This window comes from Bubalus kerabau, chromosome 1 (genome assembly GCF_029407905.1).
Source record: "Bubalus kerabau isolate K-KA32 ecotype Philippines breed swamp buffalo chromosome 1, PCC_UOA_SB_1v2, whole genome shotgun sequence".
NCBI classification, from domain to species: Eukaryota; Metazoa; Chordata; class Mammalia; order Artiodactyla; family Bovidae; genus Bubalus; species Bubalus kerabau.
The window spans coordinates 43,921,352-43,949,205 of NC_073624.1; the positions used below are offsets into that span (position 1 = coordinate 43,921,352).

The 27,854-nt window shown below is 38.7% G+C and overlaps 1 protein-coding gene across 17 annotated transcripts; it reads left to right on the forward strand.

The window, feature by feature from the left end:
* The first annotated feature begins 548 nt into the window (after positions 1 to 548).
* Positions 549 to 26,454, forward strand: RESF1 (retroelement silencing factor 1). 17 transcript variants are annotated; one of them, XM_055573531.1, is made up of 9 exons: positions 549 to 664; positions 1,937 to 2,028; positions 4,619 to 4,753; positions 8,120 to 8,257; positions 11,521 to 11,574; positions 17,096 to 22,124; positions 23,327 to 23,410; positions 24,126 to 24,242; positions 25,727 to 25,865. In XM_055573531.1, the coding sequence occupies exons 6-8, from the start codon at positions 17,153 to 17,155 to the stop codon at positions 24,236 to 24,238; spliced, it is 5,169 nt and encodes a 1,722-aa protein (XP_055429506.1). In that variant the 5' UTR covers positions 549 to 664; positions 1,937 to 2,028; positions 4,619 to 4,753; positions 8,120 to 8,257; positions 11,521 to 11,574; positions 17,096 to 17,152; the 3' UTR covers positions 24,239 to 24,242; positions 25,727 to 25,865. The 17 variants fall into 17 exon arrangements, with proteins under 17 accessions (XP_055429506.1, XP_055429524.1, XP_055429516.1 ...); XM_055573411.1 differs by lacking the exon at positions 24,126 to 24,242 and having other exon boundaries at positions 551 to 664; positions 25,727 to 26,454; XM_055573456.1 differs by lacking the exon at positions 24,126 to 24,242 and having other exon boundaries at positions 551 to 664; positions 8,170 to 8,257; positions 25,727 to 26,454.
* The last annotated feature ends 1,400 nt before the right edge of the window (positions 26,455 to 27,854 follow it).

Here is a 27,854-nt window from a genome sequence, read left to right on the forward strand (position 1 = left end):
ATGGGTTGGTCAAAAAGTTTGTTGGACAGCTTACATCTTTTCCTGTCGGGCCCTGTAATTGACAATTCTTTCTGTAATTTACTCAGAGTGGTACCGTACTGTATGACAGCTCCCCCTTCTGGCCTTTCAACTCTATTTTGGTGAGGTTTCCCTTTACTGTATTAATTTTCACAACTTTGATCTATAGAAATCCTCAGGCAAAAAGAGTCTATTTCCTTTGAGAAAGTTTTTCTGTGTTAAAGGATGTTCCCCTTTGTTAGAAATATACATTTTCAGCCCGGAGTTAGACTTACTGAATGGGTAATTTTGTAGGTGGTGCTTTTCAGTCCCTTTTTAACAATCTTCAAAAGATACTGATGCAAGTTAAAGACAAAGAGCCACTGTTTGAGAAGTTGTCTTCTTCAGATACATGAACTAGCTGTGCAAGCTTGGGAGATAACCGAAGGGCCGGGCTCCCCGGACTCCACTTCATCCGAGCGGCACTAGGACCCCGGTACCGGATACCGGGTCTCGCTACTGCCGTTGCGCCGGGGCGGGGTTGGCTTTCCGGGAGTCGGCCTCCCCCTCGACCCGCCCCTGGAGGCGGACCCGAGTTGACTTAAACTCCGGGGCCGAGAGGAGCTGCGTTTTCCCGGCTCGCCCCGGTTGGGTTCAGCTCCGGTAGGTAAGTAGGGACTTGGTTCCAGCCGGCACTCGCACGTTTCCTCGAGTTCTCGGCGGGGCGGGGGGGCACCGGCAGCCCAAGTGCCCGCAGGCGGGGGCTGGGTGTGCGGCGGCGAGTGCTTTTGTTCTGTGGTGGGGACTGAGCGGCGGCTACGGGCTCTCCGGGGGCTCGAGCCTCTGGCCAGCGGTGAAGGCTGGCCCGCCGGGCTCGGCTCGGTGCCCGCCCACCGCGCGGGGTGGGCCGGGAACCGGGGCGGACGTCGACCCCGAATCAGAGGGCGGCGCCTCGCCGGGTGTTTCTGTAGAACGCCTTTCCTCACCATAGAGGTCGCGGGTGGCGACTGCGAGGACGCATTTTGTTAAACTGCAAGGCGATTGGTTAGACTGATGGATGTGAGAGTGGCTTATGTTTTTAATGATTTCCTGTCGCTGGCTTGGAAAAAAAAAAAAAATCTTTGTTTTGAATTTATTTTTCCAGTGTTCCCTTCTTCCCCACCCCCATTAGGCCGAACCTCCCAAAACAAAATTGCTTAGCTTGGGTCTCCAAGTGGCCCGCAAACACGTTGGTGCCGGAGTCGCTTTCCGTTCCTCGGCAGTAGTTAGTCCCTCGAGGCATTTTTAAATGCACAAATGCGTACCGATTTTAGATGTTCTCGAGGGATACGAATTTCCTAAGCAGATGTCCTTTGGGAACAGCAAGTTTTCAGAGAATGGTTTCCGTGAAAACAATTTATTTGTAATATTTTAGTGTCTGCCTTCAAAATAAAAAGAAGAGTAGGTGAAGGGGATGAGCTGGGGGTGTATTTAAATAGACGCGTCGCAGAGCTTGTTTGGGGATTTTTCTGATTAATGTGTTAACTGTAAACCAAACGAGTTCTATTCGGTGTTAACATGAAAGAGTTATGGTTTTATTTTTTCCTGTGCAGTTGGATTCTCATTTTCTAATTCGATAAAGAATTGTTAAGTTGAAAGTGTTTCGAGTGATAGAAGGAGTGGGTCAGGAGGCGTGCACTTGAATTATCACTTAAAAAGTAAATGGTAATTTACGGCAGACCCAGTTTCTATTTGTTACTTTGCCTTCTTAAGAATTCAGTAAGCTTAGTTTGCTTTTGATCCAGCCTTAACACGGTTTGAGCAGCAATGTCATATCAAGTAAGCAGATTAGTATGCATCTTTATTATAATTTTAATGTGAATTTTATATAAATAAAATAAAATTACAAATTTTATATTGAATTTATTATCAATTATAAAATGTTTATTGCTGTCCCTAGGACCAAAGAAGTAAACACTGTGTGGAGTGGTACTGACAAGTTTGGAGGGAAATGGTAGCATATACAGTAATAAAGGAGTAATATATTTAAAGGTAAGTGTGTTAGCTTTAAGTAGTCTACTCTAATTTATCTGTTGTGGAACAGAATGATTAAGCTGAACCAGTATTGGTTCAGTATTAAACTACAATGGCACAGACAGTAAAGAATCCACTTGCAATGCTGGAGACCTGGGTTTGATCCCTGGCTTGGAAAGATTCCCCTGGAGAAGGGAATGGCTACCCACTCCAGTAGTCTTGCCTGGAGAATTCTGTGGACAGAAGAGCCTGGTGGGCTACGGTACCTGAGGTCACAAATAGTTGGACAGCACTGAGTAGCTAACACCACCACCAGCTTACAATGGATTTGATGACAAAGTTTGAGGAGAAGTAATACAGTTGACATAACAAGGAATTCTAAATTACTAAAGAAGAGGTCTAATTAACATTATTCTCTACATGGTCTGTTTCTTATTTTATTTTTCAAATTCATTACTTGTGGCACATGGGATAAGGCAGCACAGAACAGAACTCTGAGAGAACTGATCCCTAAAATAGGGACCTATACAGCCAAAGTGGTCATTTCTGGGGCGTCCATCCTGTAAACTCCAAGTAGTATTAGGAAACTTTCTGTAATGATATGAGACCATGGTCCCTGCAGTCACACTGCTGAGCATCAGGTCTTGGCTCTTCCACTTACCGTCTATGCAGACTTGGGAGAATTATTAAACTTCTCTTTTTGTAAAATAAGGATAACAATAGTACCAACCTCATGGGATTGTTAAAATAAGTTAATGAGTTTTGTAGATATAACACACTTGGAAGAGCTCCTGGTAAATGGTAAGTGCTTAATAAATTTTAACTGTTGCCATGTTAGAGAAAATATATTTTATGGCCTGTCTTATAAGAGATGATGGTTCACTCATTTAAACTCGAAACCAATTTATCAGCTTTGTGTTGATTAAACCCTTCCCTGTAGATCCTGTAAGTTCTATTTTTGTAAGGAAGTACCAGATGCAACTCTAGTTTTTACCTGCAGGAATGTTTGAAGTCAGCAATGCTTCTACAAAATTTTCCAGCCAGGGCAGATTTGTCCAAAAGCCTTATATTCCCTGTTCTGGATATACAGGACTCTTCTTCCCTGATAGCTCAGTTGGTAAAGAATCCGCTTGCAATGCAGGAGATCCTGGTTCAATTCCTGGGTCAGGAAGATCCGCTGGAGAAGGGATAGGCCACCTACTCCAGTATCCTTGGGCTTCCCATGTGGCTCAGCTGGTAAAGAATCCGCCTGCAATGTTGGAGACCTGGGTTTGATCCCTGGGTTGGGAAGATCCTCTGGAGAAGGGAAAGGCTACCCACTCCAGTATTCTGGCCTGGAGAATTCCATGGACTGTATAATCCATGGGGTCGCAAAGAGTTGGACAGGACTGAGTGACTTTCGCTTTCATTTTTGGGGAAGGAAATGGCAACCCACTCTAGTATTCTTGCCTGGAGAATTCCATGGTCAGAGGAGCCCAGCAGGCTACAGTCCATGGACTTGAAAGAGTTGGACACGACTTAGCGACCAAACCACCACCACTTCCCATTTAGATTAGCAATGTTTTAGATGTGATAAAGTGCAAATGTTCAGTGCAAGTGATCCTACCTAATGTTTAAAAAGGATTTAGAAAGGTGAATTTCAGGAATTGCTTTTCATTTTAAATCAGTCATCTCTGCAACGCCACCCCTAGCTCCACAAAGGCATATTCTGTGTGAAACAGGCTCAGAAAACATTCCATTTGAGACTTTATGACTCTGTGACCCATGCTCTGCAGCATGCTAGACTTCCTTTTCATTCACTATCTCCTGGAGTGTGCTCAAATTCATGTCCACTGAGTCCAGTGATGTCATCCCAACTATTTCATCCTTTCTCGCCCCCTTAACCAGTTTACCAACCCAATCTATTGAAATGCGAATTAAAATGTACTTTGTAATAAACCTTGTAAAGAAGTATCTTATGGACCTTTGACGAATTCTGACAGCTCTGTGGTATATCCATCCTTGATATCATAAGAGTGCTTATAAACTGAAGGGCAATGTTAGAGGCTAGCCTATTGTAAATGTCTCAAGTGAAGCATATAGTTACATGTAATGGTTGCAGAGAATTTCTCAAGTGAAACATATAGTTATATGTAATGGTTGCAGAGATTTTGTGACAATCACCAAGATTCTCTTGAGATGTATTAAGTTGCAAGGCTTCACTTGTAAATGAAAACTGTGTCCAGTACTTTGTCCACCTGATGTGAAGAACTGACTCATTGGAAAAGACGCTGATGCTGGGAAAGATCGAAGGCAGGAGATGGTTGGATGGCATCCCCGACTCGATGGACATGAGTTTGAGCAAACTCTGGGAGTTGGTGATGGACAGGGAAGCCTGGTGTGCTGCATTCCATGGGGTCTCAAAGAGTCAGACACAACTGAGCAACTGAACTGAAATCACTTGTAAATAAAATCTTGTGGTTAAAATTGCAGAGTGTTACAAGAAATTATGTTGTCCAGTTAGGTTTTAAGAAACAAAAAGTCATAAGCAAGTTTTTAGTTTTTAAGTTCCCAAAGAGAAGTTATTGGATCATATAAATTAAAGGGTTCCATGTGGCTTGACTTTCAGGTTTGACTGGATCCAACATTTGAATCTGAAAGTTGTAAAGACTTGAAACGCTGTCTTTGAGCTCTGCTGTCTGCTTTGGCATTGACTTCATTCTCAGGCACACATGCCTTCATTGGATAGCCCTAACATCTCCAGGTATATGATCAGTCAGCTTCAACTTGCACAGAACATGCCTTTTGTCTGTGCTCTGCCAGAAGCCTGTAGTTCATTGTGTCATGTGCCCATGTCTGTGCTAATAACTGGGAAAAAAAAAATTTTAAGCTACAGTTGAGAGATACAATTCACATGTTATATTCATACAATTCAATTTATCCATTTACCATGTACAGTGGTTTTGCATATACTCAGTACTATGTAACCAATACCATCGTCACTTTTGGAACATTTTCTTGACCCCGGAAAGAATCTCTGTACTCATTAACGGACACTCTCCATTCTACCCATCTGCAGGCAACCATTTAATCTAGTTTGTCTCTATAGATTTGTGTATTCTGAACATGTGGTCTCTTACGACCCTGAACACCTTGCATGATGTTTTCAAGATGCATTCATATAAAAGCATATTAAAGCATGTCTTTCATTCCTTTCTATTGCAAAGTAGTAATTCCATTGTATGAATATACCACTTTTTTTTAGATGTCTTACTAAATTGAGGAAGTTCCCTTCTGTTCTAGTTGTAGTGTTTTTATCTGAAAGGACATTGGATTTTAGGATGAATTTAATTTCAGTCATGTTAGATGCTTTTTATACCTCCATTTCAGATGGTCATGTGGTTTGTGTCCTTTATTGTATTGGTGTGTTACAGGATATTGGTTCTACGTTAAAAAAAAGACAAGTCAATCTTGTATTTCTGGGATAAGTCCCACTTCATTATAGCATATAATTATTTTTATATGCTGTTATCTTTGTTTTGCTAGCATTTTGTTGATTTTTCCATCTATATTCATAATAAATTGGTCTGTAGTTTTACTGTTTGTTTTTTCCCTTTTTCTGCTTTTGGTATCCTTAGTTTTCTTAGACATTAAGTCGCCATCCCTTGACCTTTTCTCATGACCCCCCACCATTTTACAGTGGACCAGATGAAGGGGCTAAAGATTAATGATCACCAGTTGTTTTTCCCTCAGGCATATGGAACAGAAGTTAATTACTACCCTTTCCTGGATCCGAGAGCTGATAATTTATCAGACCAAGGACACATTCCTCTGAGAGCCAGGAATTCGAAACAAAGGATATAGTTTTAGGTTAATGGAGTGGGATGTTTGTTGAAACAGGCTGAGGTCTCAGAGTTCCTATACTAACTCCCTAATGATTTCTACCTCAGTATTTTATAGGATGATGGAAATTGATCTCCAGTGGGTCACTGCTTCATTAGGTCCCTAAAGAGTCACTGCCACAAATTCTATCAGATTTTACTTTTTCCTTCTATACAGTCATGTTATTTGACAAAGTGTTGTGGCTCAGGTGCACGGGATTGTTCACTTTATACTTTCACATTATTTCTCATACAGCAGAATTTGAGTGGCTCCCTTGTGCTTGCTGGGGAAGGAAGACAGTACTGATCAGGGGGTTGAGGGTGCATAGAAGTCATTAATTTACCCTAGACTGTCACCACTATCTTCAACATAGCTGCAGGCCAAATGAAAATCTTAATTATAAGGATACTTGGAAACTCAGCAGCTGCTGATTCGGGGAGTGGACGTCCTTGGAGCTGTGTCCTTGGGCAAAGGCCTGAAAACCTCATCCTATTAGTCATGATTTCTCACGGTTTTCTGATTAAGGGGAAGCAGAACTCTCTTGTATACATTTTCTAGAATGTAGTTACGGCTCTGAATTTAACTGTTTGCTGGATCTGTCATCCTTTACTTGACCCTGCTGAAGATAAGGTAGATTATGTCCTGTATGTCTCTTCTGGTACTTGGGGGTCTCTTTGCGTCATTAATGTCAGCCTCTGGTTTTATAAAATCTGGGTCATGACAACAAAATGCCTCCATTGCAGTTCTTAGAATCCTGTCAACAACCTGGGACTACCAAAGCAATCACTATAATGTGCCTGTAATGACAGGAATAACTAACAGAGTAAAAGATTATATCAGTTGTCCCTTTAGAGGCATTTCATCCTAACTTTATGGGAGCTGAATGGTGAACCTTAGTGGACTCTGGAACATATTGGGAGCCTGGTTATAGTGTGATCATCATCTTGCTGGGACTTACTGACTAGTCACCCTTACCCAGTGTTAACAAAGTAGAAATATACTTAAATAGGAGGTTGAGTGCCAAAGAATTGATGCTTTTGAACTGTGGTGTTGGAGAATATTCTTGAGAGTCCTTTGGACTGTAAGGAGATCAAACCTAAAGGAAATCCTAAAGGAAATAATCCTGAATGTTCATTGGAAGGACTGATGCCAAAGCTGAAGTTCCAATACTTTGGCCAACTGATACGAAGAGCTGACTCATTAGAAGAGACCCTGATGCTGGGAAAGATTGAAAGCAAGAGGACAAGGGGACTACAAAGGATGAGATGGTCAGAGGGTATCACCGACTCAGTGGACATGAGTTTGAACAAACTCTAGGAGATGGTGAAGGACAGGGAAGCCTGGCGTGCTGCAGTCCGTGGGGTCACAAAGAGTCAGACACCACTGAGTGACTGAAGAGTGTAGCTGATTGAGTTGACCTGTGCTTCTGAATCATGTTTGGAGCTGGATACCTGAAAGACTGGAGAGCAGAGATGGAGGTGAACAGCTTCACCATGGTGCTCTGGTGACCTTTTGTAGGGCCTCACAGGAAAGCTTTGTTTAATCTCAGGTGACTGATACTTTGACAGCACACCCCACAGGTCTTCCTGGTACAAACGTTGATAAGCAGCTTCCTGAAAAATGGTACAAGGTGATTCTCTCTGCCTCCCTCGTTTCAGTTGCACCAAAGACTTGACTGTCTCCTTCCTTTGGGGGTATAGTGGCAGGCTATGAAATGACTGCAGTTTAGAATTCTCAGCAGTCTGTTTTCTCATCCACCTCTGTATTGCCTAATGGGACTAAGGACACTGATGTTGGTTTTGCTATTTGTGTTAGAAAAAAAACTTCATGAGAATCCATTCAGTCTTAATCTGCTGTCTTTCTGCAGCAGTGTAGAAAGCCAGCCCAAAAGCTGGGACAGTGGGACTTCCAGCCCTGCCAGCCCTCATCCTTCTGCTTAGGACTGCTTGGCTTCATGCATTTGTTGTAACCATTAAATGTGACAGTGCATTCAAAGCATTCAGTACAGTTCTTGACATACATTTTCAAAGGTTAGCTCTTACTACTTATGGAGTTGTATTATAAATGTAAAATTTAGGATAGTCTAATCTTGAAAGCCTAATTCAAGGGCACGGACACAAAAGCCAGACCTGAAATAGCTTGAGTAAATCTTGATGCGTTGGAATTCCTCGGAAGTGGGTTTTATATTTGCTGGTATTTGTGGTTTCGTTGACTTTTTTAAAAGTATCTGTACCTTTTTCCATTGCAGATCAGTTTTTAAATGAAAAACACTAGTTTTCCTCAATTTAACCACAACAGGGGACTCTCCAAAGAAACAGAAGCAGAATGAAAGCCATAAGGAAAAGGTCCAATTTAAAATACCAGAACAGATACAAGTGTTTTTGAGGTATGAGAAGAGTATCATTTTTTTTAAGAAATCCTGTATTTTTGAGGTACTGGAATGCTGACAGATGAAATCATGCGATGTTTATGGTTGACACAGATGTGAAGGGAGGGGTGAAGACTTTCCCATCTACAACTTTAAATAGGGACTTCTCTAACTTGGTCTTCAGCAGGTATAGATAATGTTTATTCATTTGACAAACATTTATCAAAGCTTTCTAGACAACTACTATAGATATGCATCCTTTTAAAAAAATTTCTTGGCCACAGAGCACTGCATGTGGGATCCTAGTTCCCTGACCAAAGATCCAACCTGTGACCTCTGCCATGGAAGCATGGAGTCTTAACAAGTGAACACCTGGGAAGTCCTTATATATGCATCTTTTAGGTTACCCTGAAACAGCCTTTTTAAAAACCCATCTCTCTCGATTTTAATAGCTTTATCTTTCACTATGATAATGTTCCAATTTCTTTGATAAATTAATGGTTACCCTTGCATATAAGATAATCATGTGGCCTAATTTGTCCTCTCATGTTCTGTTTTTTACTATTTTGTCTAACCTAAAGTAGGCTTAGTCATGGGAAACCATGAGAGGTCCATTTCAGTAGAGTTCTTTCTGTTGGCGGTTGTATGTGCTTGTGCACATGTGCTTAAGATAGGTATTAATATGATTATTCTTTAAAGGTATGATTTTTAGGTTATTTTTTGGTTTGTAATTTTCCGTGATAAGGCTGATTTTAAAATAAAGGAGGCTTTCCAGTTAAACCATATTTGCATTGTATGGATATAGAATATTTTTTAAAAACTCACAAGTCTTAATGTTAGTGAGGTCTTCATGAAAATTTTATGTGAAAATCCACAGGCATTGTTACATTTAGTCTACTGCAGCCATTGACTTCCCTCTTTTTTTCTGCTTCACAAATTGATCTTAATTTTGCAGTTTACAGCTTGCTGTTCACTGCTTACTCAGCCATGGATTTTAGTGACTTGCTTTCTTCCCACTTTTTCTCACACCAAGTAATATTAATAATATGTAAGATATAAATGTAGGGATCGTCAAAGCTAAATTTTTGTCTATTTTCAGGATAAAAGTTTTTTTTTAATTAAGAAATTTGAAAGATTGTTTTTGTGATGACACACAGAATGTTTCCATGGATTCTCTTTGAAATAGGAATATATGAATTATGACTGTGAACCACCCCCGCCCAGTGTAGACACTAGCACTTTATCAATATCAACACACCCGGACTGCTTGCCTCCCCTCCTGGTGAGGGCCACCTCACCTTATCAGCATCAGCAGATTAATATTGCTTGTTCTCCAAACTGTAAAACCAGCATTCAGATGGATGGGTTAGTAGAGCCAAACTTTGTGCCAGCTATATCAAGGATCATTATTTAGGGCTTGCTAATTTACCTATAGCTATTCATAGCTAGGAGCATTCCCTGCAACAGAATGTAAAAATCTAGAGCTAGGTGGCTTGCTGGCATGTGCACCCATCACTAGACTGCTTGCTGACCCTTTTACCACTTGACAAAAGTACATGAACTGTTGGATCCAATCTGTAGTAACTGCCAGAGAGCAGACAACCTTAAAACTACAAAGCATCCAATGGACAGCTGTGTACTAACCTACAACCTAAAGGTATTATAGTTTTTTAATTTTTATAAAATCTCCACTATAAACTAGAAAGGTGGGTGTGTATAGTATGTTCAGAACTCCTATTTCCTTGTGTGTTTTTTTCCCCTGCCAATTCTGTTCATTACCAAAAGTGGGGAATTGAAGTCTTTGACTTTTGGTGAATTGCCTGTTTTTGACTTGTGTATGTTTTACTTATATTTTAATGCTCTCTGAAGTGCATATATATAGTTGTTATATATTGGTGGATTGACCCTTTTATGGTTATAAAATGTCTCTCTTTATGTAGAGAAAAATTTTTGGTTTTAGTCTTTTTTTCTGATAATGTATTTAGTTATTCTGCCTTTCTTATGGCTGTTGGCATATCTTTTTTTATCCTTTTGTTTTCAATCATTTTTATCTTTGAATCGAAGGTATACCTATTGAAATATATAGTTGGCTAGCCCTTTTAAAAAAGTAATCTGACATTCTGTCATTTGAATTGTTTAATCCACTCACTTTTAGTGCAATTGTTAATATAGTTGGATTTATATCTGCTGTTTATACTTTTTATTTTCTGTCTCATGTGTTTTTGTTTCTCACCATTTTCTTTTGCACTAAGTGAATATTTTCTAATGTATCATTTTAGCTGCTTTAATAATTTTTTCAATGTATATTTTAAAAGTTATTTTCTAAAAGCACAAATTATTTTTGAAAGTCATTTTGGGGGCTTCCCTGGTGACTCAGTGATAAAGAATCCACCTGCCAGTGCAGGAGATGTGGATTCAGTCCCTGGTCTGGGAAGAACTCACATGCTACAGAGTAACACATAAGGAAGTTTCCATACAGGCCATGGAAAACATCTTTCACAAATTCTAGAAGTCCTGTGACTAGCCTATGTGCATCACAGCTTTTGAGCCTGTGTTTTGAAGCCCAGGAGCAGCAACTGCGTAGCCCATGTGCTGCAGCTACTGAAGCTTGCATGCCCTGGAGCCCATGCTGCACAAGAGAAGCCACCACAACGAGAAACCCAAGCACTACAACTAGAGAGCAGCCCCCTCTCACCACAAATAGAGAAAAGCCCTTGCAGCAACAAAGACGTAGCATAGCCAAAAACAATAAATAAAATTATCTTTAAAAATCATTTTTGTTTCTATCTTTAAGGGTGTTAAGTAAGCATCCTAAAATCTGATTTGTTGCATTTGTGATTTTATATTATTTTAATGCCATAGCTCAAGGCAGGCATGTGGGATCTTAGTTCCCTGACCAGGTATCAAACCCAGGCCCAAAACAGTGAAAGTGCTGTTCTAACATCTGGACCACAGGGAATTCCCAGAGGTAGGATTTTAAATACAGAGATTTGATACTGTAAATACAGATTACATTTACTAGGCTGTGATTTATAGATTTGGTGATAGTAGGGTGGCAGATAGTGCTATTTTTTTTCCTCTGAAATATAAGCCCCTGAGTAGGGGGAGCATGTTTTATGGGTTGGTGTTTCTGGGGACCAGGGAGGAGAGAAGAGTGGGAAAAATAAAACTACTTTAAAGTTACAGCAGAATAAAGTAGAATTGTTGTACACCTATATGTTTATATAAACTCAGTCCATTGGCTTGTGTGATTTTTTTCCCCTCCCCCCCCCCCCCCCCAGATAACTTTGGCTACTCCTGTGCAGAGAGGTTCAGCCTTCGTTGGAATTTGTTAGGTAAGTGCTATGGCTGTCACAAGTTGGGAGTGATCAGAGGGTATGGAGATTTGGGAGCAAAAAGTTTTTTTCCGAGAAAAAGTTAAATGATATACCATTGAAATCCTGACTCTGGTAATCTCCATTAAAATATATTTTTAAAATATCTAAGAATATATTGTATCCAGAAGTAGAAACTGTAGTCAGGAAAAAAAGATCAGAAAACTTTTAACTCCCTCCTTTTTGTGGGGGGTGGGTGGCACACTAAGCAGAAGGTGGGATCTTGGTTCCCAGACGAGGGATGGAGCTTGCACCCCTGCAGTGGAAGTGCAGAGTCTTAACCTTTGGACCCCCAGGAAATTCCCTTAACTCCTTCTAATTTAGTTAGTTCAATGTTGAGTTTTTCTGTGCTTGCGCGAGAGGTCGGGGGGGCGGAATCCGACAACCCCAAATCACTCATAAAGAGCATCCAAATTACTCCTAAAGAACATTTTTCTTCCTACCAATAGGCTCTTTTGGAGAAGGGAATGGCAATCCACTCCAGTATTCTTGCTTGGAGAATCCCTTGGACAGAGGAGCCTAGTGAGCCGCAGTCCATGGGGTTGCAAAGAGTCGGACACAACTGAGTGACTAATGGTACACTACTATAGGCTCTTTTATTAGTCTGCCGGGACTGCTCTGACAAAATGACCAAAGTTTGGTCATTTTTTTTTTTTACCAGCTGAGCTTAAACAATAAATTTCTTACAGTTCTAGAGTCTGGAAGCCTAAGATAAAAGTTTCTGGTTTCTTCTGAGGTCTCTCTTCTTGGCTTGCAGACAGCTATCTGTTTATGTCTCCTTATATGGTCTTTTCCTGTGTGTGCATGTACCTGGTGTCTTTTTTGTAAGGTCACTAATCTTGTAGGATTAAGGTCCTAACCCTTTTGACCTCATTTAACCTTAATTGCCTTCCTGAAAGCTGTATCTCCAAATTCAGTCACACTGGAGGATAAGACTTCAATATATGAATTTAGGGGGGACAGAATTCAGTCTGTAACAGTGTCCCACCCCCCAAGCTCACATAAGAAATAGGGAATTATTGGGAATTCACCATCAATATTTTCAGTACTGCTGTTTGTTCATGGCTGCACTGGGTCTTCTAGCTGTGAATGGGATTTCTCTAGTTGTAGTGTGCGGCCTTCTCATCATGGTGGATTCTCTTATTGCAGACCATGGACTCGGGGTATGCACGGGCTCAGAAGTTGCAGTGCATGGGCTTCGTTCCCCTGCAGCATGTGGAATTTTCCTACACCAGGGATCAAACTCCTTTCCCTGCATTGGCAAGTGGATTTTTAACCACTGGACCACCAGGGAAGTCTTATAGTTAAAGCTTTTTAGTTTGTATTATACTTCTCCCTGGTCACTTGTCTTATTCAAGGAGCTTTGCTGGGAGAAGGCCTGTGAGGAAAATATAGCTCTTTCTTCTTAGCACCTGTTTTTAAACCAAAATATATGCTGTCATGATGGATACGGATGATCTGACATTCCCTGACAAATTAAAATCTCAAAGAGAGGAGGTTTCTTTAGTACCTTGATCAAATGACAGGTCAGGACAAACAGATTTCACAAGGCCTTGAAAGGCTCCCTCCTATTACATTGTGTGTGTGAGTGAGTCAGTCATGTCTGACTCTTTATGATCCCATGAACTGTAGCCCACCAGTCTTCTCTGTCCATGGAGTTCTCCAGGCAAGAATACCGGAATGGGTTGCCATTCTTCTCCAGGGGATCTTCCCAACCCAGGGATTGAACCTGGGTCTCCTGCATTTCATGCAGATTCTTTACTCTCTGAACCATCAGGAAAGACTATTAAGTTAGTTATGAGCAAATACAAAAGTAAACATATATATTCCCAAGAATAATACACATAAAACCAAAACTTGTGCCTTCTTCAATCTAGTTTGAGTGCACTCTGATCCATAATGTAATAGATCTAAAAGATCTACAGGTTGTTTTGGATATTCTACATAACTGATACGAAGTTTGTTGTATATTTTCCTTCTCAATTCTTAACACTTTTTACGATCTTCAGTGCAACAATGAACAGAAGTGGGTGATAGTGGTGCCTTTGTTTAAATTGTTTTATTACTAATAATATTACTGTTGCTAAATTTTTTTAAAGTTACCATTTATCAAAATTAAGGAAACGTCTGTTCTTTGTTTCATACAATTGTCCTTTTAATGAATTTTATCAACTGTTCTTAGTTCAGTTGCCTAGTTGTTTCCAACTGTTTGAGACCTCATGGACCGTTGCACGCTAGGCTTCCCTGTCCATCACCAACTTCCAAAGGTTGCTCAAACTCATGTCCGTCAAGTTGGTGATGCCATCCAACCGTCTTATCCTCTGTCGCCCCCTACTCCTTCTGCCTTCAATCTTTCCCAGCATGAGGGTCTTTTCCAATGAATCAGTTCTTCTTATCAGGTGTCTAGGTTGGTCATAGCTTTTTTTCCAAGGAGCAAGTGTCTTTTTGTTTCGTGGCCGCAGTCACTGTCTGCAGTGATTTCAGAGCCCAAGAAAATACAGTCTGTCACTGTGTGACATTTTGCTCACATTTTGCTTAGGAATGTTGTGTTTGTTTCTGAGAGATGGACATCTTAATTGTCTTTCTTTTCAGCTTTGGTATCAGAGGCTCAGTAAATATAAGTGTCCCCTCTTTAAAAGAGAGAGTATTTTTATTATGTCAACTCTGGTTAGGGTATGTTTTTTTCAAGGAATTTCTCTATTCCACGTAAATTTTAAATGTTTTGAAAATAGTTAATAAATACACTATCATTTTAATGTCTATAGGGTCTAGTGATACTCTCATTTCCCAATATAGGGTTTTTTTTTAATGACCAGTGTTGACAGAGGCTTATTAGTTTTTATTCTTCACCAACTTGTGACTTGTTTAATCTCTGTTTTCATTATTTATTTCACTCTGTCTTTTCCTTGGATTAATTTGTCATTCTTAAATTTATATGATAAATGCAGAGATTATCTCCCAGTCTTTTTTTTTTTAAACATACATCAACCCATTTTATTTCTCCTTTATTGACTTCTCTGTTTCACATGTCCTAGTGGATCTGTCAGCAAATTCTGTGATTTCCTCCTTCACAACATACACAGATTCTAATCATTCCTCACCACCTCCTCCAGTCTCCCAGTCTTCTATTAAATAAGTCAAGTCTTATGTTAATATGAGGATGGAACCTGTTATGGACTGAACTGTCTTGTCCAGTCTTATGTCTTGTCCTCTATTCTACCCTCCCACCAAATGTATATATTGAAGCTCTAACCTCAGTGAGACTATTTAGAGATGGGGCCTTTAAGGGAGATAATTAAGGTTTAATGAGGTCATAAAGTGTTGTGGTCTTTTACAGACCGGGACCTGGGGACTGGAGTAAACGAAAAGAAAGAGAGAAAGAGCAATATCCCTCAGGTTACAGGGAAAACCAATAAAGCCCATACATAGGACTTGTACTGCTCACGAAGGCCCATGGCATCCTCTCAAGGAGGTCTTGAAAGCCTGGGCGAGAAAGTGAGCTTGGTAGGCTTCCACGCTCCGAAGAACTATCCAGAGACAGAAAGAAGGACGTGGGGGACCCAAGTCTCTAGTGGAACAAGGGTATTTTATTAGCAGAAATGCATGCTTATATATCTTCAGTAAAATGATTACTCAGCCCTTAAAAAGAATGAAATTCCACCAGTTGCAACAAAATGGATAGTCTATTAAGTACAAGGTTACTGAAGGGAGTCACTGAAGGGAATCCAAGCAGGTGCTCTTTCCTGTGATCTCAGTCATGAGAACTGTGTGCAGCTCTACTTCTTCCTGTATTCCAGGAACTGATAAGGAACAGAGAATCCTTGAGAAATGACACACAAAGAAAGAAAATGCAACATATTGGATCCCTTAAAGTTAAACGTCCCTGACAATAAGGGTGGAATCTTATTCAGTAGGACTGATATCCTATTGGATATTTAGAGGAAGAGACACCGGAGCCCACTGCATTCTTTGTTTCTGAATTATTGGCAATTTCCTAGTTCCTTCTATAATTTCTAGATTAATTCCACTGTGAATTAATCTGAAATATTTATCCTTCAAAAATGAGATCTGTTTATGGCCTAGCAATATGGTCAATACTGGTAAAAATTCCTTGTGCTCTTAGAAAGAATGTGTATTCTGTAGTTGTTTGGCATACTATTAATATGTTTGAGTCAAATTTGTTTACCCTGTCATTTAATACGGTTGTGTGTGTGTGTGTGTGTGTGCACACACATGCACACACATGCACTCATTCATGTCTGACTTTGTGACCTCATGGACTGTAGCTCACCAGGCTCCTCTGTTGATGGAATTTTCCAAGCAAGAACACTGGTGCAGGTTGCCATTTCCTTCACCAGGGGATCTTCCCAACCTAAGGATTGAATTCATGTTGCTCGCGTCTCCATTGGCAGGCGGGTGTTTTTTTTTTTACCAGCTGAGCCATCAGGGAAGCCCATTATGGTTACACATTTGTCCATTTTTTAGATATGTCCATGTAAGTGTTCTGGAGAAGGAAATGGCAACCCCACTCCAGTATTCTTGCCTGGAAAATCCCATGGATCCTGGTGGGCTACAGTCCCATGGGGTCGCAAAGAGTCAGACCCAACTGAGGGACTTCACTTCATGTAAGTGTTGGTGAGAGTATAATTTATTTCAATCTGTTTGAAAGGCAATTTGTCACTGATTATGAAAACAATTTTAATGTCTTTTGAATTTCACTTGTAGAAATTTCCAGGAACATTTAGCACAAATATAAAAGCATAAATACATGCTTTAGTGTAGGATAGTTTATAAGTGCAAAAACCTAAGAAAACCAAGTATTCATCAATAGAGAAATGGTTAAATATTGATATACTCATAAAGTGGAATGTTTATGCAGACAGTGAGATAGGTATATGTGTAATGGAATGATAAGATGTCCTAGTTATAGGGATGAAAATCAGGCAAACTGTAGGCAGCATGTTTGGTAGGATTCTGATTTAAAAGAATGAGATTTTATGTGTTGGTGATTTTTATGTATAGAAATTTTCTGAAAGAAAAGTTAACAGTAGTAGATAGCCCTAGGGAGTTAGACACTGGAGATGAACAGTAGTAGTAAAGACTTCATAGGATATGCTTGATTATTTTTAAAAATTTTTTACAGTGAGTATGGATATCTTAGAATAAAGAGCTGGTTAAAATAAATAAATACAGAAAGTAATTGTCTCTTAAGTGTAGCAAAAAAAATTGCTAATTATATAGAGTAGAATGAGTTTCTGTTAAACACCACTGAAAATTTTATTGAGATTTTCCATATTTATTGTTGCATCTTCCTTTGCTCTTTCTCTTACCTGAATTGAAGATGAGGCTTTGTCTAGTATGAGGTTTCAGGAATTTTGATTGACATGGTCAGCATTAGTAATAAAGGTAAGCTGAGGAAATTATCTTAAAAATTCTGACCAGGCCAAACAGCTTTTTAATAAAAGATGTTTATTTCCTACAGATTCCTGGCATTCAAAACAGTTGGCTTTTAACACACTGATACTGCATCAACTTGACAATGAATTGGAATGCAAAACCAGAGAGTGTCACCTTACCACCACAGTATCCTAAAAAACAAGCATCTTTTTTGGAGCAAGGTTTAGTAAATACACTTAGCACAACATCTCAAAGTTCTTTCCATACTGGAAGTAACCAAGAACCATGCCTGTTTCTCAGTAATTCACATCCAGTTTCACAGCCACTACTCAACATCAGGAATCATAAGACTCCTCCACAAATCCCTATTTCTGATTTGCATAGTGGGACCATTGTGACCTCACAAACTTCAGTAGAAAGAATAACATATGCAAATGTTAAAGGACCCAAACAACTAAGTCATGATTTGCAGATTTCTTCAGGAGTTACACCAGATGTATGGTTGAACTCACCAATGGGGAGTTCTACACTTTCTCATACAGGGGCAACTGTATCTCATCAAACTGGTTTTGGAACGAATGTACCCAATGTGCATGCACTACAGAATCAGTTTCTAACATCAGATACCTATTCTATGCAACTACATATGATCCCTTCTAATTCTGGAAGAGTTCCTATAACTTACCAAGGAAACACAAGACTAAACCTACCTTTATCAGAGCAACAGGTTGATTGGGCACCTCAGCGAGCATCCAGTGGACTGACTTATCAAGATTACAGACCACTTCCAAAGCAATACAATTATTCACCACGAAGCTTTTTGCAGGAGCCTGCTCTTCAGAAACAAAACCCTATGTCATCTGTATCATTCCAAGTTAAAAATAATCAATCTCCAAATCCTGCATTGACATTTAAGTCAAAGCAGATTGCAGCTGTACCATCATATCAATATGCAGTTACTCAAACTGACAAAAGACCTCCTCCTCCTTATAACTGTAGATATGCAAGCCAGTCTTTGCAAAGTACTCCACGTGTTGTTAAACAATCCTCTATGGAAGTTCCTCAGAGTCAAGAAATGCACTTACCTGAAATGAGGAAAGACTTTTGTAGAGACTTTCAACAGCAGTGGCAAAACCTGAATGAAAATTTCAGTATGATGGGAAGTTCCTATAACTTGAAAGTAAATACCAGTGTCAATCATCCTTTTAATGAACCTGTTAGATCATCTGTGACTGGTGCTCAGGCTCTTGCTCAAAATAATCAGGAGAGAAGAGTGGATTCTCAAAATCTAACTTCAAATCAAGCACTAGACACAAGTGCCACAAAAGAAAAGTTAGTGAGGGATATTAAAACATTAGTAGAGATAAAAAAGAAGTTTTCAGACCTTGCAAGGAAAATTAAAATTAATAAAAGTCTCTTGATGGCAGCAGGTTGTATTAAAACACCTAATACCTCTTATAGTGAACCAGCTCAAAATTCTGGATTGTCTCTGAAACAAACTGCCAAAATCCAGTCTGGACCACAGCTAACTCTAGTCACTCCAGAGACTGTAGAGGATAAACCACCAACAGCAATGGAATCTGCAGAAGAAACTAATAGACCACATAGTGTGTTGAGTTCCAACCTTCAGGACAGAAATTTTAACCAAGTCAGTTCTGTTTTACTAAATTCTGCCTGTTCAGAAAAGTTGCCAATACCAGAACAAGTCCATGATTTGGAAGTTGTAAATTCTTTAAAGACATCAACTGTTGAGGTAACTCAGGCACCATTAAATAACACCCAGCTTTCATCAGGAAATTCTATCAGCATTGCACAAAATGTGCCAACTAATTCTGAAATAACTTTTCTTCCTCATTCTACATCATCTGAGGAATATATTTCAAAATATCCAAATAAAAATAGGCTAATTCTCAGTTTACTTACTTCTGGAAGTAAAACTCAGAAGAAATTATTAAAAGACACTGGTGAACGTATTCGTGATTCTAAACTGCATAATTTTGAAATGAATCCAAATACCGAAAACACTGGTAACCAACTGAAAACCACGGAAACTGTAAATCCTCCAAGGACTTGTAATATAAATGCCAAAATCGCAGACACTTCTTGCTTGGAGTGTAAATCATTTAATGGGGTGTCTTCTAACAGTGGCTCTCACTTTTCCATGGAATTGCTAGCAACATGTCTGTCTTTGTGGAAAAAGCAACCTTCAGAACCTACCAAAGAAAAACAGGATAATGAGTCAAAAACAAACACAACAGCCATTGCAGTTTCAAAGCCTGCGCCCATCTGTGAGAGTAGTCCATTTTCACCTGTGGGAAATTCTCAGAATAAGATAGTAAACAGCTCACAAGAAACTATTTCATCAGTGGTAGCACAAAATTATGAGTCTTCAGGAACAATTACTACAAAAGGGATTGCTGTAGTATCACCCTTAATTCTTTCAGATGTCAATACATTGTCTGTCAAAGATACAACATCTGAAGCTTTACCTGAAATGGTGTATCCAGTTATTAAAGAAGGCAGTGTTTGTAGCTTACAAAATAAATTGACGGAAAATACTGCTGCTTTGAAGATTAATGTTAATGAACCAGTAACAAGTACTACAGGCATCATGATTTTCCCGCTAATTGAGGACAAGCAAAGTGAGTCAACTAATACTAATTCAGAAGGCATACCTAATACCAATCAAGGAAAGCACAATGAATCAGAACCAGATATCCAGTGTCCTGTGAGTGATCAGCAAACATCGTATATATCGAAGGACAGTAGTAGTGTGGGCAGTGATGTATTACAGATCGGCAGTATTTGTTCTCTTGTGGAAGGTGATACCTCTTATGATTCCCAAATAGCAGAGATATTCAACTTGCTCCCTTTGCAAAAAGTTGAGCCACAGAAACCTCTACCCAATCACCAAATGATGAATAGTAGACAACAAAATGAACATTTAGAAAACATCACTGAAAGTAAAGACTTTGACTTTAAAAAAGATGAATTTGTGCAGTGCACAGATGTTTCAAATAAAATAACAGATCAGTCAGAATCACTGCAACTTCCAGCACTGTCACCTTTGAAATGTGTTGAAGCAAAGAGTGGAATTCTAGAGGAAGGCAGTTTGGAGCATATCACTGAAAATGAAAGCATGGCAAATGGTACATGTTCATCAGCTGCTACTCAGCAGGACAGTTATCCTCAGGAAGCTGATTTGTCCTGCAGTTACACTGAACAGGATCCTACTACAGATGAAAGTCTCCATGATAAGACATCTATCTTATACCTACATGATCAGCTGTCAGAACTTTTAAAAGAGTTTCCCTATGGTATCGAACCTGTGAACATGCATGAAAGTTCTGTGGTACAGCAGATGGCAAACCAAATTTCAGAAGCTCAAACTTGTGGTAAAACTGATTGTGACTCCAAAGGTTCAACAGACCAGATACAAATTACAATATTAAACACAGATCAGATGAAAGAATTGTTTCCTGAACAGGACGATCAACCCAATGAGGTAGACAAATTGACAGAACCTCAGAAAGAAAAGCCTGTAACAAAGGAAGAGAACCAGTGTGACCCACAGGCACGCAGAGTTGAAGAACGTTGTGCTTCTGTACCATTGGATTCGGAAAAAGATGATATCCGTTGCTGTGCTTTGGGGTGGCTCTCTATGGTTTATGAAGGAGTACCTCAATGCCAGTGTAATTCCATTAAGAAGTCAACTTCAGAAGAAAAAAAACAGATAAATCCTTGTTCTCCTTCAGAGGCCAAGAGTTATAAACAAGGAGAGAGAACCTCTGACAGAGATGTTCCTGTTGCATTAAACAGTCCTCCAAATAATCCTCCAAAGATTCCTCTGACTTGTTCAGTTGAGAAAAAACATTTTCCTGAAACAAAGCAAAGCAGCAATATAAAAGACAAATCCAAAACAGAACGTAACAGTTCACTAAGGACAGAGCAAGAATTATCTGGTCAACTTTTATCTAAAGGTGATAAAAAACGGGATTCTTTGCAGAGTCACAAAAGAAAGAGAAATCTACAATTTCATGAGGCAAATTTTCATTCTGCTAATAAAATTACAAAATTTTCTCAGGAGATCCTGCAGAGGAAGTTCATAGCACAAAACTTAGGGCCACTAAAACCAAAGATGAGTTTTTTGACAAGCAAAACTAAAGATTTGAATATGAAGAATGGTTCTTTGGTACAGTCAGTATCACCAGAAAAGAGAAAATTGAAATCAGGTGGCTCTAAACAAAAATCTTTGGAAGAAAGGAAATTAGATGAAGGGATCATACTTGATTCAGAGATAAAGAGGAAGAAACATGATAAACAAGAGCAGAATAAAAATGTGGGAGGTGGTGCATTTAAATTCTGTAATTTTTCAACCCCAAATGAAAGAGCTTGGATTAAAGAAAAGACAGTATCAAATGTTAAATCCTCGGGCTCTAAGGATAGCTCATCTAAAATGAATAGAGTTCTATCACCAAAGGAGTATTCAAGGCAGAAGCATAAGGAAGCATTAAAGAAAAACTATCTGAAAAGTAGTGATTCTCAGTATATGAGGCCCAGTAAACTTTCTGTGCAAGTGGAAAGTTCTGGGAAATCAAATGAGAGACCCAATGGCAGTGTACAGACCTGTAAGGAATCATTAAATATTGGTACAGGCCATGGTAAAAGCATCAAAACCCATCATTCCAAAGACTCTAAAACATATATTTCAAGGAATATTAAAGGAACAGTTGGTGGAAAGCAGTCTGATAAAATGTGGATTGATAGAACCAAGCTAGACAAAAACTTAAATAATATAAATAATGAAGGTGAATTAAGCCAAATGTCGTCCCAAACAAAGGATCAAAGGAAGCTGTATCTGAACAGAGTTGCATTTAAATGCACTGAACGTGAGCGCATTTGTCTTACAAAATTAGACAATTCACCCAGGAAGCTTAAAGAAAAGAGACCGGAAAGTAAATCTAAGAACCCATTACCTGTGAAAGATACCACGGAAAAACTAAGCATGCTGGAGTTTAAATTATGTCCAGATGGAGTGTTTAAAAATACAAACACTGTTGAAGACCAGAAGGATCTGCAGCACACACCTAGGAAGGAGCAAGCCCCTGTGCAAGGTCCAGTATGATTTTTTTTTTGCTGGTGTCTGCAAAAGTGTAATGCATTGAGGTCAGCAAGTGGAAGAGCACCTCTCTTGATGTCTGGGTAGCTCGGGAACACTTAAACTTATTTTGCATTTACTGAGGTTTTATCAGTATGTTGATAGTTCATTGGTCAATATTTGTTTTAAAAGTTTTTGCCCCACTTGTTGTAAATTATATTACATGCACATTAATGACAAGGTTTATAAAATTTGCAAGGTTTTCCAAATACAAAAGATCTCCCTTTTCACTAAGGAGTGAAGAACATTCTTTGAGCAGTTATAAAAGTATCAGGTAAACATTATTTTAAGTCTTGCTTTTTTGTTCAGTTCTTTGGGCTTACAATTTCAGACCCCCAGTGATTTTGAAGTTTTGGTCTAAATATTAATAGCTGTAATTGTTAATGAAATCTTTTTGTTTATACAGAAGTAGTTCGACTTCTTGCCATCTTTGAGTCAGTTGGTGACTATTTTATCACTAAGGTTAAAGTGGTACCTTCTCATATACCCCATAATGGCAATCATGACTTTTCATTAGCTGACGGATAGAATTCTCAACACAGTGCAAGATGAAATGAGAAAATAGGGGACTCAATATTTGTGGTAGTAAGGAAATATTTAAGGGTGGTAGTTAGTATATGCAAAACATTGTGTTGCAGAAACCCAGATTGGAAAACTAAAGGATTTGAATGGAAATCTTAGTTTCTCTTGCACTGTTCAGACAGTGTCTGTTGGGGTGTATAAAATTACAATGAATAAGTTACTTTTTCTTGGAAGGTGTATGGATATGTGAGTATATAGCGTATAAATTTGTATTGATTACACTTCATTCTTAAAACTAGATTATTAGAATCTGAGGACCTGATAGTAACAGAAACATTGGGTGTAGATGCAGCAGTGTGAGGTATGTTCTGTGTCATGCCTTTAAGTTATTGTCATGTGTTGGTGTTCAGTCCAGGTGAGAGAAGCATAGTTACATTATGAAGATAAACTTTTTAATTGTGAGATTCAGTCACCTCCTATGGAGAAAGCATTTTTCCAGGCCCTTTTTAGAGTTAATGTGTGAGTATACCTAATGCCTTCTAAAATCTGTTTTAGGCTTACGTGGTTTTCCTTCATTATAGTACTAGAAGAGATGAGTAGCAAAGTCTAGAGATCTGAAAATGAATATTTAAATAGTTTCAGGAATAAAAAGTACAAAAGAAGACTGGTTAAAATGTGTGACTGAGGAGAAAAGGATGCCGGAAGCCAACCAAGAAATAGGTAAAACTTATCTATTTGAAGTTTTTATTTTACTTACCTGACACTCATATCTAAGCTGGATTACAGTTCTGAAACTATTGTGAAGCTTGGTTTTTATCCATATTTCTTTTAAAAAATGATTCAGTGTTTGAATGAGTAGTGGGAAGACATTCTCCTATGTTTTCTGTCATGCTTTGAACAGAAAAGTAGTGATCTGTTTCCTTTTAAGAAGAAAATTCTCCCCTTGACTTAGGCAAGGGGTTGGCATACTTTTCCTGTGTAGACCATGTCCAATAAATACTAGGTTTTGCAAATCATGTTTCCTAAATACTAGGCTCTAATGTTACGGTAACATGAAAAAATGGCTGTAAAATAGCAAATGAATATGGGCTATGTTCCAATTAAAGTTTACTAAAACTTGTAGAGGCTGGGCTTGGCCCACAGGCCTGTTAGCTTACCCTCAGTTAGATTATTTGCAAGTTAATTTAATTTTCCAAACCAAGTAGACAAAGATATTCGTATTTATCAGTGAAAGGTTAGATCATTTGATTAAAGTCACATAGCAGCAATAAAGAGAAGCAAGAGAGGAAGTGTGACAAAGGTTTATTATTGTTGTTTAGTTGCTAAGGTGTGTCTAACTCTTCTGCAACCTCATGGACGATAGCCTATCAGGCTCCTCTGTCCATGGGATTTCCCAAGCAAGGATACTCGAGTGGGTTGCCATTTCCTTCTCCAGGGGATCTTCCAGACCCAGGGATCGACCTCATGTCTCCTGCATTGGCGGGTGGATTCTTTACTGTCGACCCACCAGGGAAGCCCACAGAAGAGTTAAAAAACAAATATATATGAACAGGCATGTATAATTTGAGTCTTCTACATTGAAGATGTATATGGGAAAAAAATTCAGCTGAATCAAATCAAAAGAAAAAGGAATGAAATCTTAATTAGAATAGGAAGACAATGGAAAGTGCAAAAAATGAATTCGTGAGAAAGTAGAAAACACACTCCTAAAGTTGGAACACAGACATGAGAAAGATATAAATGGATGTGGTGATTGGGGCAAAAAAGGTCTTTGGAAGTGGGAGGGGACATAACTTGCCTCATTGCCTCAGAGATGGCATGACCTGAGTCCAAAAATACTCAGAAGACAGACACATTCGCAGTGACCAGAGAGGCTCAGGAAACATCATGAGCTAAACAACAGACAAGAAGATAACTGCAGACAGGATGAGCAATAAACAGTGAAGGTGGGACATAGTGCTCAGGTTCATGATGAAAAAAACACAAACCAGGGCCCAGAGCAGAGCTGCACGCAGGCAGGGTGAGAGGAAAGCTAAGAAACAAGTTTGGAGCTCTGTCAAAAGTCTAATGAAACTCAAGGAAATCATGAAAAAGCATACCAAGATGAAGAGGCTAGAGAACTAGAACAAGCTTAAAGCAAAGGTCATCAATTCTTAGATGGCTATAAAAAATACATTTTAGATAAGTGACAGTAAATTTGGTGGCAAAGGTTGGAATGTAAATGGAGCAGGTGAAACTGTCAGGCTGAGGTAGAAGAGGAGGTGACAGAATCCAGTGGAAAACCACTTAGAGCCCACCTCAGTGATCAGCATTCAGGACAGAACGCTAATGTGGTCAGAGAAGAACTTGAAACATTAAGAATTTAACAGTAACCATACTCTGTGACCAAAAAATGAAGAATAATAATTAAGAGGACAGAGTACTTGACCCATCTGGCTGGAAGAAGTAAAATAGGACATTTAATCCAGAAAGGAATGGCTAGAGCAGGAAGGCAAAGTATAGGAACTCATAATTGGAATAGCTTCTCAGATAAAGAGGTACATTTTAAAATGCACAGAAAGAGGAATAGCTGGCTGGGCCCATCAAAGGATAGTGAGACTAATGATCGCACTGTAGTTGAAAGAAACAGAAATACAGATATTTCTTAGAATACCTCATGCATAGTAAGGCCAGAATATGCAAACTGTACTTCCATGTGCTCTTTGGAACTGGCTTGCCCTGGTGCATTTTATATTGCTAGCTTAAATGGCTGTTAGGAGAGTCACATTCTTAAAAGTACGCAAATGATAAGAGATTTTACTTGGTAGGGGTATAGATAAAGGAGAATAGCCCTCGTCAGTGAAGATGGGGATGAGGTAGTAAAGGGGAGGCAAGATGTCCTGTTTATATACATTATAATTCTGTAGGTAAAGAGCCATTGTTTGTTACACTTTACTCTCTATTGCAGATAAGAATGCATGTTTTCCCTCTCAATTTATATTGATTGTACTGGTCACTAACATTAAGAGTAACAAAGTAAAATTTTTGTTTCCTTAGATGATAATGTTTTGGCTAATTCAAGGCTCTCCAAGAGAAACTGCAGTGCAGATGGATTTGAGATACTACAAAACCCAGTAAAAGATTCAAAAGCAATGTTTCAAACCTACAAAAAGCTGTACATGGAGAAGAGAAGCAGGAGTCTTGGTAGCAGTCCTTTAGAATAATTTTGAGACTTTAATTCTTCTTACCACCAGAAAATTTCTGTTAAATATTTTTCTGGAAATACTCAAGATTGCCATGATAAAATTTCTGAGTCTGGTTACCCCTTAGGTTATACATATCATTGAAATTAATTAAATTGGCTTGAGAACCTTATTTTGTGGGTATCAGACATAAGAAATAGGTTACGGTATTTGTCAAGGAAACCATAAGCTATTGAATTCTGATGTTACTGAACCAAATGTACCATTATCTTAAAAGAAATTTTTATACAAATCTTGTTTTGAAATGCTAACTATCCATCCTAAGGGAGATTTGTTCCTTATTTAAGGACTAGTTTATTTCCTCTGGGACTGTATTTTTGTTTTGAAAACTTTTTAGCAAAACTTATTTTTTCAGAAATGCTCACTGTGAATGTCGAAGTATATTCTTTAGTATTTTATACTGAATCGTTAACTTTTTGTCAGAAGTCTCGTTTTATACTTATTAAACTGAATACAGTTTTTGGAATAATGTTTAAACATTACTTTTCATACTTGAAATAAACATTTATTTTTTAAAAACTAGGTTGGAAATGGTTTTAATTTTGTTGCCTATCCTCACAGCAGCACTTTTTAGAAAGGTGTTTTTAAAAGAAATGTTCAGTGTTTTCAGGTTTATTCAGAAGAGGAGCAAAAATTTTTCTAGGTTTAGGAAATTTCAAGGAATGCAAAATAAAATTGTTCATATGTTTCTGGGCTTTACTCTATATGACAACTAGAAGTATGGATTTGTTTTCATAAAACCTTAATGTTACAAGGTTTTAAAAATACATTTTAAAATTTTTTCTGGGAGTAGGGAGAAATGGAATATTCATTGAAAGTACTGATGCTGAAGCTGAAGCTCTAATACTTTGGCCACCTGATGCTAAGACCTGACTCAGTAGAAAAGACCCTGATGCTGGGAAGGAGTGAGGAGAGGAGGGAAAGGGGATGACAGAGGACCAGATGGTTTGATGGTATCACTGATTCAGTAGACATGAGTTTGAGCAAGCTCCAGGAGATGGTGACGGACAGGGAAGCCTGATGTGCTGCAGTCCATGGGGCTGCAGAGTCAGAAAGGACTGAGCAACTGAAAAATGAGGGAGAAATGGGGAGTTACTTAATGGATGTATAGTTTCTGTTTTGCTAGTGTCAGTATTCTTAGCACTGCAGAAATACGCACTTTAATAAACATCTGTGAGGTGGTAACTCAGTTTTTCACAAGTTTTAAAAATATTTTCTGAAGAGTTCAGAAGATGGGGCATATCAATATATTAAGCAGCATGCTTCCATAGGAAAAGTCACTGTGCTCATCCTGAGTATTTGATGGTTTAAATGTCAGTAGAAGATTCAGTTAGAAAAGCAAAATTGTAAAATGGCATCAGTTGAGGCAATGCAATAGTTGGAGACTAATAATGGTCATCATGTTGGTCATTGTGTTCTTTACAGCTGGGATCTCTCAAAAAAAGTCTCCCTTAAGAATGTCTTTGATAAAATAGTACAAGTTGTTAAGTCTCAGCCCCTGAATATACATCTTTTAAATGTCCTAGGTGATGAAATAGCAAGCACATATAAACTATATGCATTCCAGAATGATGTAAAGCAAGAAAGATACAAAAGCAATGGTGATGTTATGGTCATTGAGTAGTCCCATGGAACATCATTTTTACTTGAAGTCATCTGACATGTTTGTCTCAAACTACATCATCCTGCTAATTCAAGGTGAATAAAAGTATTTGTTGCCAGTGATAAAATTTAAGCTTTCAAAGAAAAATTGGGATTTGGGGAATTTTTTATCTAAGACCGTGCATTTGATAGCATCCCACTACCTGGACCCATACTCAACTCAATGAGAATATTAACATAATTATTTTTGATATTATACACCAAAGTGCCAGTATTTGGAACATCTATATAGCTTAGTGGACCAATATTTCTGATGACCA

Bases quoted from the DNA above. Each gene is read 5' to 3' on its own strand.
- RESF1 (XM_055573411.1), top strand. From the start codon at position 17,153: ATGAATTGGAATGCAAAACCAGAGAGTGTCACCTTACCACCACAGTAT. The intron at 22,125-23,326 runs GTCCAGTATGAT...ATATTTAAATAG, and splicing joins GGAGCAAGCCCCTGTGCAAG to TTTCAGGAATAAAAAGTACA. The intron at 23,411-25,726 runs GTAAAACTTATC...TTGTTTCCTTAG, and splicing joins GGAAGCCAACCAAGAAATAG to ATGATAATGTTTTGGCTAAT.